The sequence below is a fragment of the Mobula hypostoma genome, chromosome 10 (assembly GCF_963921235.1).
Source record: "Mobula hypostoma chromosome 10, sMobHyp1.1, whole genome shotgun sequence".
In the NCBI taxonomy this organism is placed as follows: Eukaryota; Metazoa; Chordata; class Chondrichthyes; order Myliobatiformes; family Myliobatidae; genus Mobula; species Mobula hypostoma.
In genome coordinates, this window is record NC_086106.1 from 96,930,808 (window position 1) to 96,948,602 (window position 17,795).

A 17,795-nucleotide genomic window follows, 5' to 3' on the forward strand; every position below is an offset into this window, starting at 1 on the left:
GTGTGTATGTCACTTAAGTAAGATTTTGCTGCAGAATAATGTGAAAAGATGTGAATCAGAAGTTACAGAATGAATTGGACACTCTAAATAGTCCATTGAAATTTAACACAGACAATGTAAACAATACAGGTGGTCACTTTTGCCTTTGAAATAATTGAGGATGACTGGAAAGGCCCAAGAATTTTCAGTGCTAAATAATTAAATCCAAAACAGACCATTAAACTAACAAATGATGAAATATGCAGCTCAAACCACAGAATGTAAGCCAGAGGAATTTGTACCTTGATTGCTGCATCCAATTCAGCACTTTAGCGAAAATTGTATAGTAGTACAGAGAAACAAAGCTGCTCCTTAGTTTTAGATGTCTATGTTAAGAGGTAAGACTTCGGCTTTGCAAAGTAGAAAGGTGACATTTCAAAGGTAATTTTAGAGTTGGTTAAGGAACATAAAATGTGCAACTGATTACGGATAGGATTCAAATTAGCAAAAAAAAATTTTTTTGATTTGTGTTCTGAAACTTTAAAATAAAATATAATCAATACATGAAGCAGTGAGTGAGAAAACCTTTGAATTCTGTAAGAACCAATTATTTGTAGACATTGAGAACGTCAGGACTGTTTTGAATGGACGAACTAAAATGGATTGAAGAGTGCGATATTTCCTTAGTTTTCATTGAAATTGTGATGATGAATGAATCAAGGATGAATGACTTTTGCTATCCTTTCCTGGTCACCCATTTTATATATTTTTGTAAACAGGTGATGGGCATTACTGACAATCCAGCATTTATTCCCCATTCCTAACTGCCCTTGAGAAAGTGGTAGCAATCCACATTCCTGAACCACTGCAGTACTTCTGATAAAGGTACTTTCAGAATGTTCTGGGCAAGGGACGACCATTACTTACAAACCCCATTTCCAGATAAGTTGGGATATTCTCCAAAATGCAATAAAAACAAAAATCTGTGATATGTTAATTCACGTGATACTTTATTTAAATGACAAAAGTACAAAGAAAAGATTTTCAATAGTTTTACTGACCAACTTAATTGTATTTTGTAAATATACACAAATTTAGAATTTGATAGCTGCAACACACTCAACAAAAGTTGGGACAGAGTTAAAATAAGATTGAAAAGTGCACAGAATATTCAAGTAACACCAGTTTGGAAGACTCCACATTAAGCAGGCTAATTGGTAGCAGGTGAGGTATCATGACTGGGTATAAAAGTCTTTGCAAGCAAGGATGGGTCGTGGCTCAGCCCTTTGTGCCAAAATTCGTGAGAGAATCGTTGGTCAGTTCAAAAGGACCATTTCTCAATGCAAGATTGCAGAGAAATTAGGTCTTTCAACATCTACAGTACATAATATTGTGAAAAGATTCTGAGAATTCAGAGACATCTCAGTGTGTAAAGGGCAAGGTCGGAAACCACTGTTGAATGCGCGTGACCTTCAAGTCCTCAGGCGGCACTGCCCAAGAAACCATCATGCTACTCTGACAATTATAGCCAGCTGGGCTCGGGAGTACTTCCGAAAACCATTGTCACTCAACACAGTCCGTCGCTGCATCCAGAAATGCAACTTGAAACTGTATTATGTAAGGAGGAAGCCATATATCAACTCTATGCAGAAACGCCGGCGAGTTCTCTGGGCCCGAGCTCAACTCAGATGGATTGAAAGCCTGTGGAACCATGTGCTGTGGTCAGATGAGTCCACATTTCAGCTAGTTTTCGGAAAAAAGGGGCGCCGAGTTCTCCGTGCCAAAGTTGAAAACGACCATCCAGATTGTTATCAGCGAAAGGTGCAAAAGCCAGCATCTGTGATGGTATGGGGGTGCATCAGTGCCCACGGCATGGGTGAGTTGCATGTATGTGAAGGTACCATTGACTCTGAGGTGTATATTAGGATTTTAGAGAGACATATGTTGCCATCAAGGCGATGTCTCTTCCCAGGACGTCCATGCTTATTTCAGTAGGACAATGCCAGGCGACATTCTGCACGGGCTACAACAGCGTGGCTTTGTAGTCACAGAGTGCGTGTGTTTGACTGGCCTGTTGTCAGTCCAGATCTATCTCCTATTGAAAATGTATGGCGCATCATGAAGAGGAGAATCACACAACGGAGACCACGGACTGTTGAGCAGCTGAAGTCTTATATCAAGCAAGAATGGACAAAATTTCCAATTGCAAATCTACTATAATTAGTATCCTCAGTTCTAAAATGATTAAAAAGTGTTACTAAAAGGAAAGGTGATGTAACACAATGGTAAACCTGTCTCTGTCCCAACTTTTGTTGAGTGTGTTGCAGCCATCAAATTCTAAATTTGTGTATGTTTACAAAATACAATTAAGTTGGTCAGTAAAACTATTGAAAATATTTTCTTTGTACTTTTGTCAGTTAAATAAAGGTTCACGTGAATTAACATATCACAGATTTTTGTTTTTATTGCATTTTGAAGAATATCCCAACTTTTCTGGAAATGGAGTTTGTAAAATCAGTGATGATAAAGAGGTGGCAATATACTTCCACATCAGGATTCAAGTTTCAAGATTGTTTAATGTCATTTCCAGAACACAAATGTAAAGCAGCACAAAAAGAAACACAATAAGATAAAGAAGACAATAATTTAAAAAAACACAATAAATATAAATACATAAGAGCTTATAGATAGAGACTGATTGTATATCCATAAATTAACACTAGGCACACAAATATCATACATAAAGGGACTCTGAACAGAAATAATAAAGTAATGGTGGTGGGGTGGAGGGATGGCTAAGTGGGTGGAGATGTTGATTAGCCTCACTGCTTGGGGGAAAGTAACGCAAACACGAGAAAATCTGCAGGTGCTGGAAATTCAGGCAACACACACAAAATGCTGGTGGAACCCAGCAGGCCAGGCAGCATCTATAGGAAGAAGTACAGTCGACTTTTCAAGCCGAGACCCTTCCTGCGTAGTTCCACCAGCATTTTGTGTGTGTTGGGGGAAAGTAAGTGTTTTTGAGACTGATGGTCCCAGTGTGGATGCTACGTAGCATCCTCCCTCATGGGAGTGGGACAAACATTCCATCAGCAAGTTCGACAAGATGCTTCATGATGTTACTAGTCCTTTCCTGATGCCTTTCTGTATACATGTTCTTGATTACAGGTAGGCTGGTGCAGGTGATGCGTTGAACTGTTTAGACTACCCATTGCAGAGCCTCCCTGTCTGCAACTGTGCAGTTTCCATGACATGCAGTGATACAGCTTGTTAGGATGCTTTTTACTACACATCTGTAGAAGAACATGATCACTGATGTGCACAGTCCAGCTCTCTTCAGCCTCCTCAGAAAGCAAAGGTGTTGGTGAGCTTTCCTGATTGTGTAAAATGAGTTCTGGAACCATGGGAGGTTGTGTGGGATGTGTACGCCCAAGAGCTTGAAACTGCTTGAAGTTTCCACTGCTGTGCTTCCGATGTAAAGAGGGGATATGAGTGGTGCGAGTTCTCTTGAAGTTAATAACCATCTTTTTTTATCATGTTGACAATGAGGAAGAGCTTATTTGTCTGGTACCAGTGAGTAACTTGGAGGGGAAGCTGGAGATACAAGTATTTCTGAAATCTGGTGCTCCTACCCTTTTTGTTGGCAAAACTTGTAGATTTGTGAGGTATTGTTGGATTAACCTTGCAAAGTAACTGAAACATATGTGCTGGGTGAACAGATTACAGCCAGTGGTATAGAGAATGAAGCTAATGGATGGGATGCAAATCAAATGAGCAGCTTTGGACAGGGTGACAGTGATTTTATTCAGAGTTGTTAGAACTGCATTAATTAGGTTCTGTGGGAAAGGACAAAATCTAAATCTGAATCACAGAACATCAGCAGGTAGTTCCAACAAGTAGTTCATAAGGTAAAGGGAATATAAGCCTTTATTGCAAAGGGGTTGGAGTTTAAGAATAGAGATGATTTGTAACATTTGTGCAGTACGCTAGTGAGGTCACATCTAGAATACTGTGCACAGTTTTGGTACCCTTACCAAAAAGGGATGAATATGGTAGCATCAGAAGCAGTCCACAGGAGTTTAACCAGCCTAATTCCTGGATGAGAGGGTTGTCCTATTCCTTGGAGGTTAGAAATGATAAGTGACCTTATTTAAAGATATGAGATCCTAAGGGAGCTTGACAGGATAGATATTGGGATGTTTTCACTAGTGGGAAAGTCACAAACAAGGATAACCGACAATAAGGTAAAAGGGCTAGTCATTTAGAACAGGGATTTTGAAACTTCTTTGCTCAAAGGATGGTCAATGTCTGGAATTTTCTGCCTTCAAGGGATATGGAGGCCAGATTATTAGATGTACTTAAGGTAGAGACAGATAAATATTTAAAACATCTAAGAACTAAGGGTCATGAGGAACTGGCACTAAAGCAGAGTTGTGGTCAGCATAGATCAGCTATGTTCATAATAAAGAGTGGGGCATGCTGTGGGACTGAGTGGCGTACTCCTGTTCCTCTTTTCTCATGAATCAAACCTGGGATTTTCTGATTTGTATAGCTCAGTTTCACTGCATCTAATGATAGAAGAAAGAAAACTGTTCTTAAAAGACAGAAATTGATGAGAATATGCAAAAAAGCAAATAAGCAAAATATAAAGTTGTGTACCTTAGTATAAATATGTTCCTCTATTTTCTCCTGTATAGAAGCTTCTTCCAATTGTATCTTCTTGACACGGAAAAAATTGTGTTCTGCCAGTTTACTGATCTCTTTCAAGCAGGCAGCACATCTGGAGGGTTGGTGCATATTTGTCTGAACAACCTACGATCAACATAATAGAGAACATGGCAACAAAGCAAATAGCCAAGATCTTCTACCACTTCCTCTTTACTGATTCACTGTTTCACAAGCACCACTGAACTTCAAACTGTACAAACAAGTACAATGCAGTGTGTAAGGGCAGTCAGTAAACTATTCAACCACCAGAGGTATTGCTAACCAGCCGTCCACATATGCATTCACCTACCAGTAGGTCCCAATAGATAAATTTGTAAATCTGGTAAATTAGTTTATCATTGTCACGTGTACCAAGGTATAGTGAAAAACTGTTTTGCATGCCATCTACACAGATCATTTCACGTTAATACACTGAGGTAGTATAAGAAATAACGAAATGCAGAATGCAGACACAAGACAGACTGCAGATGATGGAAATCTGGATCAACACACACAAAATGCTGCAGGAACTCAACAGATCAGGCAGCATTTATGGAAGGAAATGAACAGTCAGTGTTTCTAGCTGAGACCTTCGGAAGAGGGCAGAAGTCAGAACAAAAGGGTAGGGGAAGGGGAAGCAGTGCATGCTGGCAGATGGTAAGTGAATTCAGGTGAGGAGGTGGGAGGGGAACAAGGAGTAATGCGAGTTGGGAGATGATAGGGAGAGGCAAAGGACTGAAGGAGGAGGAATCTGATGCAAGAGGCACTGAAGTGGGAGTGATGTAAGTGTAGATAGATAACAATTAGAAAATAAAATCCTGGCTGATTACTTTTTATCTCAATGCTGCCTCTTTGCATATGTTTTAATTGTTAAATCATTTGAGTATGACATGTGGAAATCACAGGTGGAAGGAGAAACTGAATATATATCCATAATCTATATAATATGCTATGTGACAGCAATATGAAAATTAAGCTGTTGAGGTGAAACTAATGGGCCTAGAAACAAATCAGATGGCCCAACAAGCCAAAGTTCAAAGCACATTTATGATCAAAATGCGTATACCATATGCAACCCTGAGATTCGTCTTCTTGCAGGCAGCCGCTAAACAAAGAAATATGATAGAATTCGCAAAAAACCCACAAAGCAAAGATGGTTACACATCCACTGTGCAAAAAGAACAAGTCATACAAACAACAAATAAAGTAAACAAATAACACAGAACCTGAACCGCAGAGTCCTCGAAAAGTGAGTCCACAGTAACAGAACCAGTTCAGTGCCGAGGTGAGTGCTGTAGTTAGTTCAGCTCTGAGGTGGGTGAAGCTTCACAGAGTAGTGAGCTGAACACTGGTCTGTCCTTCGCCCTTGGCCTCAATGCTTTTAATGTTTTAATCAGGCTCAGTGCTTTAATCAGTTAAACATCAGTTAGTTTTCTGCTCTCAGGTCATGCCACGTCAATCCAGCCTGGAGTCTGCTCCAGCAATGGCCACGGCGGTCGTACCTGCATTCTCCCAGTTCACCAAATCCTTCAGGATACCGCAAAAACGCCAGGTCGTACAAACGGTTCAAAAGCACAACTCACAAAGGGCAATTAGAGGCTGTGGATTAGTGATTGTAGTCCAGCAAAAATATATTTAATGGAAAATCAATAGTGTCTTGACAGCACCATCTTGAGAGGGCCTTGGGAAGTATCGTGGGAGTCAGCATCTCTGATCCATCTCAGCTCATGTACACTTGTTGAGATGAAGTTATAACCTGTTTAAGTTAACTTGTATGTAATACCCCAGTTAACTTAAATGGGTTGCAACTTTAGTTAATTTATTGGTCCAATTTTTAATATAATTATTAAATACAAAAGTATTTGAAATTTTTCACTTAGTAATATTTTTATGTCTATGAGGATAAGTCATAATTCTTCAAACATCTTCATTTCAAGAAAAAGAATTTAGTGATAAAGAGAATCATAATTCAATAAAAAATTTTAAAAATAGCATAGCAAACAACATTTTCCATTATGGTAAAGATACAACAGCTTAAACATGAAAATTTGCAGATACAGTAAAGGAGAGCACTTATATTTTGATCTTGCTTTGTTTTAACCTGTTCTTTCTTATTTCTACAGCAAAATCCTTGGCACAAGAAAGAGTATGTGAACAAAGCAGAGGACAGGTTCCAAGAACAATTATTCATGGAATGTCAGGTCAGCTTATACAAGATGGAAGATGATTGGTGTTACACAGAGCCTACAGCACAAAAACAAATCAGTTGGCGCAATGAGCTAGCATCTCTGTTTCAGATCAGCCCAAGAGCATTAGAGAAATGATGTGTAGGTTACAAACACGATTTGCTACTTTTGTACTGGCAGCAAAGTGACCGTTCGTGTTTTGAACCTATAGTTTCTTTCATATGGTTTTAGATACTTGAGAAAGCACGTTATAAATCAAAACAAGCTTTTTTTAGTCTAGCTCTGAACTTGATTCAAAGTCAGACACCAAGATCAATTTTCAAGGTGTTAACCCACTAAACTTTGCCCATCTCTGGTAACGTCCATTGAATTCTGCCCATGCCCCCCCCCCAACCAATCATGACTTGTCTTTTTACCTATTCTTTCCTATTTCTATCGTTCTATCCTTTGTTTCCTTCAATCGATATTTTCAGCTTCACTGTAAATCCAGCTGACATGCTAAACACTCACAGAACTATGGTGTAAATTTAACTGTTTACACATCAGGAGCTGGCATCAGATACAGAGGCTTTATATAGGTGACCTTCACATATTTAACTAGAAACTCTGTGGAGATATCTTGTGCATTAAGAGTAATAATTATGCCAGTTTTCAAGCAATCAGGGAACACTATTGTAACAAAGATTTTAAAGTTGGAGAGGGTGAACAAAATGAAGCAGGGTCACTGAAACAATAATTGTGAAAAGTACTTTGAGATCTTTCCACTGGAACAGGAAAAACTGAAAGCAGATTTAATGGAGCATTTTAAAATTGGAAAAGTCTTTGACAAATTGATAGAAATTTAACCAGTACATACCCATTGTTGGGAATAAACAGTATTTATAGTTCCTCAGATTTTCCCTGAATTTCTATGAGACATGGCAATCAAGTTGGTGTTAGTGAAAAATGGAAAATGTGTACTAGTCCCCCTGAGGCATCACTGATTGTGTGTACAAGGAAAACAATTATTTTCTAGAAACAAAATGATGAAGCAGTGCTTCTGAGGGATCGAAACAACTCCATTTCAATAAAACTAAAACATAACTGATAATGGGATCTTTCCATGTGGATTAGAAAGTCTGTCTTTGTTCTATAGTGATGCTGATGTATTAACAAATGGAGACACACAAGCATGCACAAGAGTTCAGTGACACACCCCAACACCATTGCAATAATTTTCATTGATGTCTGGGTGACCCTCATCACCCAATGACCACTCCTACAGAAGCCAGCTGCATTGATCCTGTTACCCCTTCTTCAGCAGGACTTAAAGGAACCTCTCTGGCAATCTAACAATGGGGGGGTCCAATGTCATGAGAGGTCTCCGTTATACTCCTGAACATTCCTCTGACACATTTCTCATCTTCATCCCCACCCTTGAAGTTCTCACAAGTATGATTCCCTCCATCCCTACACCAGAACCATCCTCTTTTAACTATTCACCCTGTACCTCAATTGCTACACCTCTAAACCCTAGCCCTAGTCCTTCTTATTGGTTGTCACATCTAATATTAACTTCCTCCACCATTTATAACTGCACCAATTCCCACATTAACTGCTGACCCCACACAACTGCACACCTTGGCAATAAAAGCCTCCTTAACTACCCTTTCTATCCATCAACTATCACTCTATCAATCAATCCTTACCCCTCTGATTCCTAACCCGCTGGCACAAATTATCATCTTCCCATGTACCCGCAAGCTCTTGTCCTTCATGGTGGCAGAGGTTATGGGCTTCTGAGTTACTGTCAGAATAGCCTAGGTGAGTTAACTGCAGTTCATTTTGCACATGGCACGCATTACAACTACTTCAGCCTTTTTTCCTTGGAGCGACGGAGGACGTGAGGTGACCTGGTAGAGGTGTATAAGATGATGAGAGGTATTGATCGTGTGGATAGTCAGAGGCTTTTTCCCAGGGCTTTAATGGCTACCATGAGAGGGCACAGCTTTAAGGAGCTTGGAAGTAGGTACAGAGGAGATGTCAGGGGTAAGTTTTTTTTTCTCGCAGAGCGGTGAGTGCGTGGAATGGGCTGCCGGCGACGGTGGTGGAAGCGGATACGATAGGGTATTTTAAGAGACTCCTGGATAGGAACATGGAGCTCAGAATAATAAAGGGCTATGGGTAACCCTAGGTAATTTCTAAGGTAAGGACATGTTCGGCACAGCTTTGTGGGCTGAAGGGCCTGTATTGTGCTGTAAGTCTTCTATGTTTCTACTTTGCAGCTGTAATGAAAGGAATGATTATTTAGCATGGTTGATAGGATGCTGATTAAATGGGCTACTTTGTTCTAGATGGTGGTGAGCTTCTTGTGAGTTCTTGGGGCAAGTGGAGAGTATTTTAATCACACTCTATATAGATGACGGAAAGGGCTTGGGGTGCTAGAAGGCGAGTCACTCACTGTAGGATGCTCACCTTCTGACCTGCTCTTATGGATGCAGTATTCATGTAGCAGGGCCAGGTAAGCTTCTGGTCAATTGACTCCAAAAGGTGCCTTCACAAGTACCAAACATTTTTTAGAATTTATTCCTGTGATCTGTTTATGTCATCATCTCAGGATTAAATAATGCAGAGTTTGAAACAAGCATTGCAAGACAGAATGAATCAACAAAACAAAAAGGTAAAGAAAAAATGATTGACAGAAAATATCAAGAGAAAAAAGTAAAGTAAAATTGAAGTCAGGATGCTTTGCCACAGAAACCTTAGTTGAACAAAACAAGTTGAAAATAATCTTTGGCTTTGAGTACTAAATGAAAATAAATCTCCAACATCCATTAAAATTTGAAGGATTGAACAAGAATCAACATTTTAACATGATGATTCATTGTTGGTGACCAAGAGGTTGATTGTTAGCAATTAACATATAACCACTTTAAAGAAAGTACTTAGAGTGACAAGGTTTGACTTTCACTTGTGACTTTACTGTTATTTTCTACAGCACAGTTGTTGAGCTCACAAACAAGCGAAAATCCGCAGATGCAGGAAATCTGAACAACGTCGTACAAAGTACTGGAGGAACTCAGCAGGCCAGGCAGCATCTATGGAAAAAAAAGTACAGTCGACGTTTTGGGCCGAAACCCTTCAGCAGGACTGGAGAAAAAAGCTGAGGAGTAGAGTTGAAAGGTGGGGGAGGGGAGAGAGAAACACCAGGCGATAGGTGAAACTTGGAGGGGGAGCGATGAAGCAAGGAATTAGGAAGTTGACTGGTGAAAGAGATAAAAGGCCATGGAAGAAAGAAAAGGTGGAGAGGTTGGATGGCAGGAGCACAAGAGGGACACAATGGGCAGGCAAGGGAATACAACAGAATAAGCCGGATCTCCCAGTAGCCACCCATTTTAATTCTACTTCCCCTTCCCATCCAACATGTCCATCCATGGCCTCGTCCACTGTCAAGATAAGGTCACACTTATGTCAGAGGAACACCACCTTATATTCCATTTGGGTAGCCTCCAACCTGACGGCATGAACATCAATTTCTCAAACTTCCAGTCATACCTCTCCCCACCCCTTCACCATTTCCCATCCCCTTATCCCTCCCTCATGTTATCGCCTTGCCTGCCCATCACCTCCCTCTAGTGCTCCTCCCCTCCCCCCCAACCTTTTTTTCTTTCTTCCACGGCCTTCTGTCTTCTTCACCAATCAACTTCCCAGCTCTTTGCTTCATCCCTCCCCATCCAAGCTTCACCCATAACCTGGCATTTCTCTCTCCCCCCTCCCCCCACCTTTCAAATCTACTCTGCAACTTTTTTTCCTCCAGTCCGCCGAAGGGTTTCAGCCCGAAACATCAACTGTACTTTTTTCCATAAATGCCGCCTGGCCTGCTAAGTTCCTCCAGCCTTTTGTGTGTGTTACTTTTTGAGCTTATACCCATCCCAGATAGTAACTTCCAGATTTTCACATTTAACTGCATATCTGCACTCACTTGTGATTTTGATCTGAATTCTACATAGTTAACAAGGAGTATTATTTTCATTCATAGTTCTGCAACAAATTCTGTCCCAATTATTTCTTGTTGTGGAGTTGCCGTTGAGGAACCATTATATGAAAACTTATTTATTTAAAAGTTAAGAGATTTTTTAAAACAATCCTTCTTAGTTAAAACACAGAATGCTTTCCTGCAGAGATGATTAAAGACACAATTGAATTGATATTTATCCTTGGCTATGAGCACTAAATGCCAGGGCATCAATCACTAGTTGTACCCACCTCCATACATTTGGTTCCAAGTTTTAATAGATCTAATGTACACGAGATAATTGATATTCTCACACATGTTGAATGCTAATGACTGAAAATGAAACTCTTCACAAAAGTTCAGAGGAAAATTCATCAGATAATTTTAAAGCAAGAGCGACATTTGGATTGTTTTAGAATTACTTTAGCAAAGAGTCAGGGGGAAATAGCAAGATGAATGACCTGTTTTGAAGCTATAATCCGCTGTGGAATTGCAAAAGACTTCAATCAACATTAGAAGGGATTGTAAAAATACAAATAATGGAGGTCACACTTATCATTCTTCATTTAACATAATTTTAGAATATTTCTAAGCACTAGCTCCAACAAAATAACTATCAATTGATTGTGGAGGTTTTAGTTATTTATGGCTTGAGTAGCATTTCACCAGTAGATTTTAATTATTAAACTACACAGCATTTAAAATTATATTACATTTTTCTTTCTGAATATCATTGCTAGTCATCAAGAATATTCTCAAAATTAATGAAAAATAAATCTTGCCTCATCTTAAATGAAGTAGCAGTGGTCGGCAATGTGAGAAGACTCCAGACCAAGGTTTCTCAACTGGGGTTCCGCGGGAGATCATGATTAAAAATAAACATTGTTTTTTGAACTTTGTCCGATGCTCATGCTTGCAGTGGTGTGCAGTAACCAAGCAGCCCCGTGAGAGGCCTCTCAGTCCAGTATGACACTGCGCAGTAGGACCATGTTTATTTGGTTGGAGGATGTAGGTTGATAATTGGTGAGTGCTGTATTGCACAGAGAGGAGGATGTAGGTTGATAATTGGTGAGTGCTGTATTGCACAGAGAGGAGGATGTAGGTTGATAATTGGTGAGTGCTATATTGCACAGAGAGGAGGATGTAGGTTGATAATTGGTGAGTGCTATATTGCACAGAGGGGAGGATGTAGGTTGATAATTGGTGAGTGCTGTATTGCACAGAGGGGAGGATGTAGGTTGATAGTTGGTGAGTGCTATATTGCACAGAGAGGAGGATGTAGGTTGATAATTGGTGAGTGCTGTATTGCACAGAGGGGAGGATGTAGGTTGATAGTTGGTGAGTGCTGTATTGCACAGAGAGGAGGATGTAGGTTGATAATTGGTGAGTGCTGTATTGCACAGAGGGGAGGATGTAGGTTGATAATTGGTGAGTGCTGTATTGCACAGAGGGGAGGATGTAGGTTGATAATTGGTGAGTGCTGTATTGCACAGAGAGGAGGATGTAGGTTGATAATTGGTGAGCGCTGTATTGCACAGAGGGGAGGATGTAGGTTGATAATTGGTGAGTGCTGTATTGCACAGAGGGGAGGATGTAGGTTGATAATTGGTGAGTGCTGTATTGCACAGAGGGGAGGATGTAGGTTGATAGTTGGTGAGCGCTGTATTGCACAGAGGGGAGGATGTAGGTTGATAATTGGTGAGTGCTGTATTGCACAGAGGGGAGGATGTAGGTTGATAATTGGTGAGTGCTATATTGCACAGAGGGGAGGATGTAGGTTGATAATTGGTGAATGCTGTATTGCACAGAGGGGAGGATGTAGGTTGATAATTGGTGAGTGCTGTATTGCACAGAGGGGAGGATGTAGGTTGATAATTGGTGAATGCTATATTGCACAGAGAGGAGGATGTAGGTTGATAATTGGTGAGTGCTGTATTGCACAGAGGGGAGGATGTAGGTTGATAATTGGTGAGTGCTATATTGCACAGAGAGGAGGATGTAGGTTGATAATTGGTGAATGCTATATTGCACAGAGGGGAGGATGTAGGTTGATAGTTGGTGAGTGCTGTATTGCACAGAGGGGAGGATGTAGGTTGATAATTGGTGAGTTCTGTATTGCACAGAGGGGAGGATGTAGGTTGATAGTTGGTGAGCGCTGTATTGCACAGAGAGGAGGATGTAGGTTGATAATTGGTGAGTGCTATATTGCACAGAGGGGAGGATGTAGGTTGATAATTGGTGAGTGCTATATTGCACAGAGGGGAGGAGGGGAGGATGTAGGTTGATAATTGGTGAGTGCTGTATTGCACAGAGGGGAGGATGTAGGTTGATAGTTGGTGAGTGCTGTATTGCACAGAGGGGAGGATGTAGGTTGATAATTGGTGAGTGCTGTATTGCACAGAGGGGAGGATGTAGGTTGATAATTGGTGAGTGCTGTATTGCACAGAGGGGAGGATGTAGGTTGATAATTGGTGAGTGCTGTATTGCACAGAGGGGAGGATGTAGGTTGATAATTGGTGAGTTCTGTATTGCACAGAGGGGAGGATGTAGGTTGATAGTTGGTGAGCGCTGTATTGCACAGAGAGGAGGATGTAGGTTGATACTTGGTGAGTGCTGTATTGCACAGAGGGGAGGATGTAGGTTGATAATTGGTGAGCGCTATATTGCACAGAGGGGAGGATGTAGGTTGATAATTGGTGAGTGCTGTATTGCACAGAGGGGAGGATGTAGGTTGATAGTTGGTGAGTGCTGTATTGCACAGAGGGGAGGATGTAGGTTGATAATTGGTGAGTGCTGTATTGCACAGAGGGGAGGATGTAGGTTGATAGTTGGTGAGTGCTGTATTGCACAGAGGGGAGGATGGTAAGTTGATGAGGAGCCTGAAGTGTGTTTTCCAAGCATTGAGTGGACTCGCCCAACTCGGGCTGTAACATCAGCTTCTCCTTCCTGAATTATCTCCCCCAACTTACCCTGGCGTGCTGCCGACTGACTTACGGGAGCGTACAAACTACCAATGCAGTAGAAAATTAAGGGAAATTTTCATTCTAAAGAAGGTTCAGTGTAGCAATTTTTGAAGAGTAGGTGTGAGATGGAAAAGGATAATTCTAGGCCTAGACCTATGGACAATTCTGATAAAGTTAGTGATGAAGAATTACAATTTTCTGAGTCATTTTACTGTATTAGTGCAACAACGGACACACAAGAAATTCTGTCTTTACAATGAAAGCTACTTATCAATGGGTTTTACACGGACTGGTGATCCAAGGTGTCCTATTCCATTGTGCCTAGTTTGTGGCAAACAACTTACAAATGTAGCAATGGCTCTTGCAAAATTGAAAAGATATTTAACTACAAATCATAGCCATAGGAGACATAAAAGTGCTGATTATTTTAAACGATTATTGGAATCTCAAAATAAACAGATTAAAGCTTTTGAAAATAAAATCATAGTCAGCAAAAAAAAACCTCAGGAAGCAAGTTATTTAGTAGCTTTAAGACCAGTTCACTCGAGAATGTTTAAAAAACTGAAAACCTGGACAGAGAGCACACCATTCTCCTGCTACTTACAGAAATCCAGGGGCTTAGCAGAGGAAGAGTTCTAAATAGGGTGTTTGAGCTGAAAGATGAATTGCTGAAGTACTTTCAAGAAAATAGTAGGTCAGATTTTGTAAGTGTTCTGAAAATGAAGAATGACTGCAGAAACTAGACATCTTTCATCATATGAACCAGGTGAACAAGTCTCTGCAAGGTCCTGGCAAAAATGTTTTGACTTCAAGTGACAATATTTTTGGATTTAAGAGGAAACTGAATCTTTGGAAATAGCATGCTGCAAAATGAAATTCTGAAATGTTTCCACAAATGCTTGGGCTTGAGAGTGAGGAAGGATATCAGAAAGTTTCGAGTCTTATTGAAAACCACCTGTAAAAACTGTAGAAGAAAATTGAACAGTATTTTTCATCCCTTTCAACACAAGTGCATGACTGGGTGAGGGGCCCTTCTCTGAATCTTCCGCTCAGCCTGAGAACTTGACTTCGAGAGAAGAGGAAGAACTTTGTGACCTGCACTCTAACCATGCATTCAAGATGAGATTCATTGCCCCTGGACAAGACCTGGATTTCTTTGAAAGAAGAGTATTCTGCCATTCATGGGAAAGCAATGAACATTTTGCTGCAGTTTTCAACTTCTTACATGCGCGAACAAGCTTTTTCTTGTTTAACAAGCATCAAGAGCATGGACAGAAATCATTTCATTTCATTTGGAGCTGAAATCTATGTGAGCTTATCTCAAGTTGGACCCAGAACTGAGAAATTTATTATGTTTGCATTATGAGTTTTTAAAATTTTATGGAAGGGAAAGAAAGAGATTAATTTCAAGAAAGATAAACTAAGCTTAACTATCTTTTTCTTTCCCCAAGAAAGGTTGGCTAAAAGTTCTTTCTCTACTCAAAAGAACATTGACAATCATTTTTGGATTATTATATCTACAACGTACTGATCACGCCAATGTTCTGTAAGCTCTGGATGTAATAATTTTTATGCAGAGGTTCACTGAGACCTGAAAACTATTTCAAGGGTTCCTCTAGGGTAAAAAGGTTGAGAAAGGCTGCTCCAGACAGTAAAAGGATAGCAACTTATGATTCTTAATCTTGAAAGTTAACGTGGGCCTTCAGAAAAGAAACACAGAAAAGGATAACAGCTGTAGTACAGCTGATGATCCCATTCATTGTTGAGGAACTTGCAATAACTGACAGTTGAATTTTGTTTCTGCTACTGTTTGTTAGTATATGATCTACTGAAACAAAATCAGATTTATTATCACTGATGTATGTTATGTACTGCAGCAATACAACGCAAAGCAAAAAAAAATTACAAGTTACAATAAATAGGTAGGTAGGTAAAGTTAAAGAGGAGTAGCAAGTTAGTGTGTTCTAGTGAGGGAAAATAATTAGGCGCAGATGTCTCCCCCTAAAGACAGCCAAATCTATTAAAGAGAGATACATTATAGTTGCAATCATTAACAATGGCTAAAAAAACTTGTCAGCCACATACAAAGTGGAGTTGCTGCAAAGAATGCCTGGAAAAAATTGGTAAGTGGGAGGGAGCTGCTTTTCCCAATCAGTAAACAACACATTCTCCAAACTGATTACGCATTATATTTGAATGGACCAGTTTAAAATGGATCTGTTTAAAAGATTGCATTCAGTATTATGCTAGCTATGAAGGAAAAAGTTTAATAAGATCATGTCTGGCTCACAACTCACCTAGTTTCAACTTCCTTTCGCTTTCCTGCTTTCAGAGCAGCATATTTCACATTTTCTTTGTTGCTTCCGTTAAGAACATAGGGATGGAAATAGCTATTCAACTGCAAATTTATTCTGCCTTTAGATTGTGGCTGATCTCTGTGTTGTTTCCATTTACTTGTTTGTACTGCACAATCTATTAATTCTTATCAATAATCTAACAAAATTGTCAAACTGGTTCATTTTGCTTATCTCACAATCACTTGTCTCCTTTACCCATACACCTCACATCTGCTAACAGGTTCTGAAAATGACTCACCAAGCTACCACTAAAACTCTCCCTTCTTTCTTGTAGGAAATGCTAGATATCAAAGCAGGAGTCTGCTGTAATTTAAAATTGCAGACACAAAGATGACGGAGTTATTGGAACTGTCATGTCATAGAGGAACTTCCACTTATTCATGTAATGTGGGTATCACTGACAATAGTGGAAGTTATTATTCTGTCCTAAGTTTTCTTGAGCTGAGAAGCTATTTATGAATGAATAGAACTCTGTACCTGTAAGCTCCGCTATTATTTTGCCATTAGTGGTACATTTTCAATAATACTGCATCTATGGTGATAAAATTGTTAAATTACTTTATTATTGTCACATGCTGTACTGAGGTATAGTGAAAAACTTGTCTTGCATACTGTCCACCACACAGATCAATTCATTACACAGTACAAGGTAAAACAATAACAGAGTGGAGAATGTAGTGTTACAGTACAGAGAATATGAAGTGCAGGTCACAAAGAAGTAGATGTGAGGTTGTGTCCATCTTATCGGAAACAGTCACTAGTCTTATAGCAGCAGAATAGAAGCTGTACTTGACCTTGGTGGTACATGTCTTCATGTACATACTTTACCAATGAATAGGGTAGCTTCATTATGTGCCATGTTGTATGACGTAGGCAATCATGGTCTCATGACCAAGATTGTTCTTGACAAATTTTTCTACATTAGTGGTTTGCTATTGCCTTCTTCCGGGAAGTGTCTTGGCTGGGTGACCCCAGCCATTATCAATACTGTTCAGAAATTGTCTGTCTGGTGTCAGTGGTCACATAACCGGGACTTATGTCCTTCCACCACCTGCTCCCATGGATTCATGTGACCCTGATCGAGGAGCTAAGCAGGTGCTTCACTTTGCCCGAGGGTGACCTGCAGGCTAGTGAAGGAAAGGGTCAACTTACACCTCCACTTTGCCACCCATATAGGGTATGTACAAGTAGTAATCCTCAAATGCTTTGGCTTATGATGATATGAACTGCATTTGCATTGATGTTGTTAACAAAAATGTAGCACAATTAACGGGCCTTACAATCTGTGACGGGGTCCTGAATTACCCCTATGAACTGTGCTCGATTACCCCTATGAACTGTGCTTTGGAAAAGAGACAGAGAGAGAGTTATTTAATACCAACAACTTGTTTTTAAAAGAGAGAGAGAGATGAAGACTGCTCACAGGTTGTTCATACTGTCTTCAAGGATATTTGCCTGCTTGTACATTTCTTACACAGAGAAGGGAAGGAAGAGTTATTTGAATGACAGTTAGTACCCAGTACAGTGAGATAAATAGAAGGTCAGATGATATAGACCTCAGACACATGTTTTGGGACACTGAATGAGCTTTGTTGTGTCCGCAGAAAAA

At 40.0% G+C, this 17,795-nt stretch overlaps 1 protein-coding gene across 2 annotated transcripts in view; it reads right to left on the reverse strand.

Moving 5' to 3' along the window:
- Positions 1–17,795, reverse strand: part of LOC134353061 (uncharacterized protein C8orf48-like) — a 92,183-nt gene that overhangs the window by 8,984 nt on the left and 65,404 nt on the right. The window contains exons 5-6 of one of the 2 annotated variants that reach the window (XM_063060916.1): positions 4,639–4,791; positions 4,493–4,547 (exon numbers count right to left, since the gene is read on the reverse strand). In XM_063060916.1, the coding sequence (XP_062916986.1) occupies positions 4,539–4,547; positions 4,639–4,791 (162 nt within the window). In that variant the 3' untranslated portion in view covers positions 4,493–4,538. Of the gene's footprint in view, positions 1–4,492; positions 4,548–4,638; positions 4,792–17,795 lie in introns of those variants that run through there. The other variant, XM_063060913.1, reaches the window with a different exon arrangement.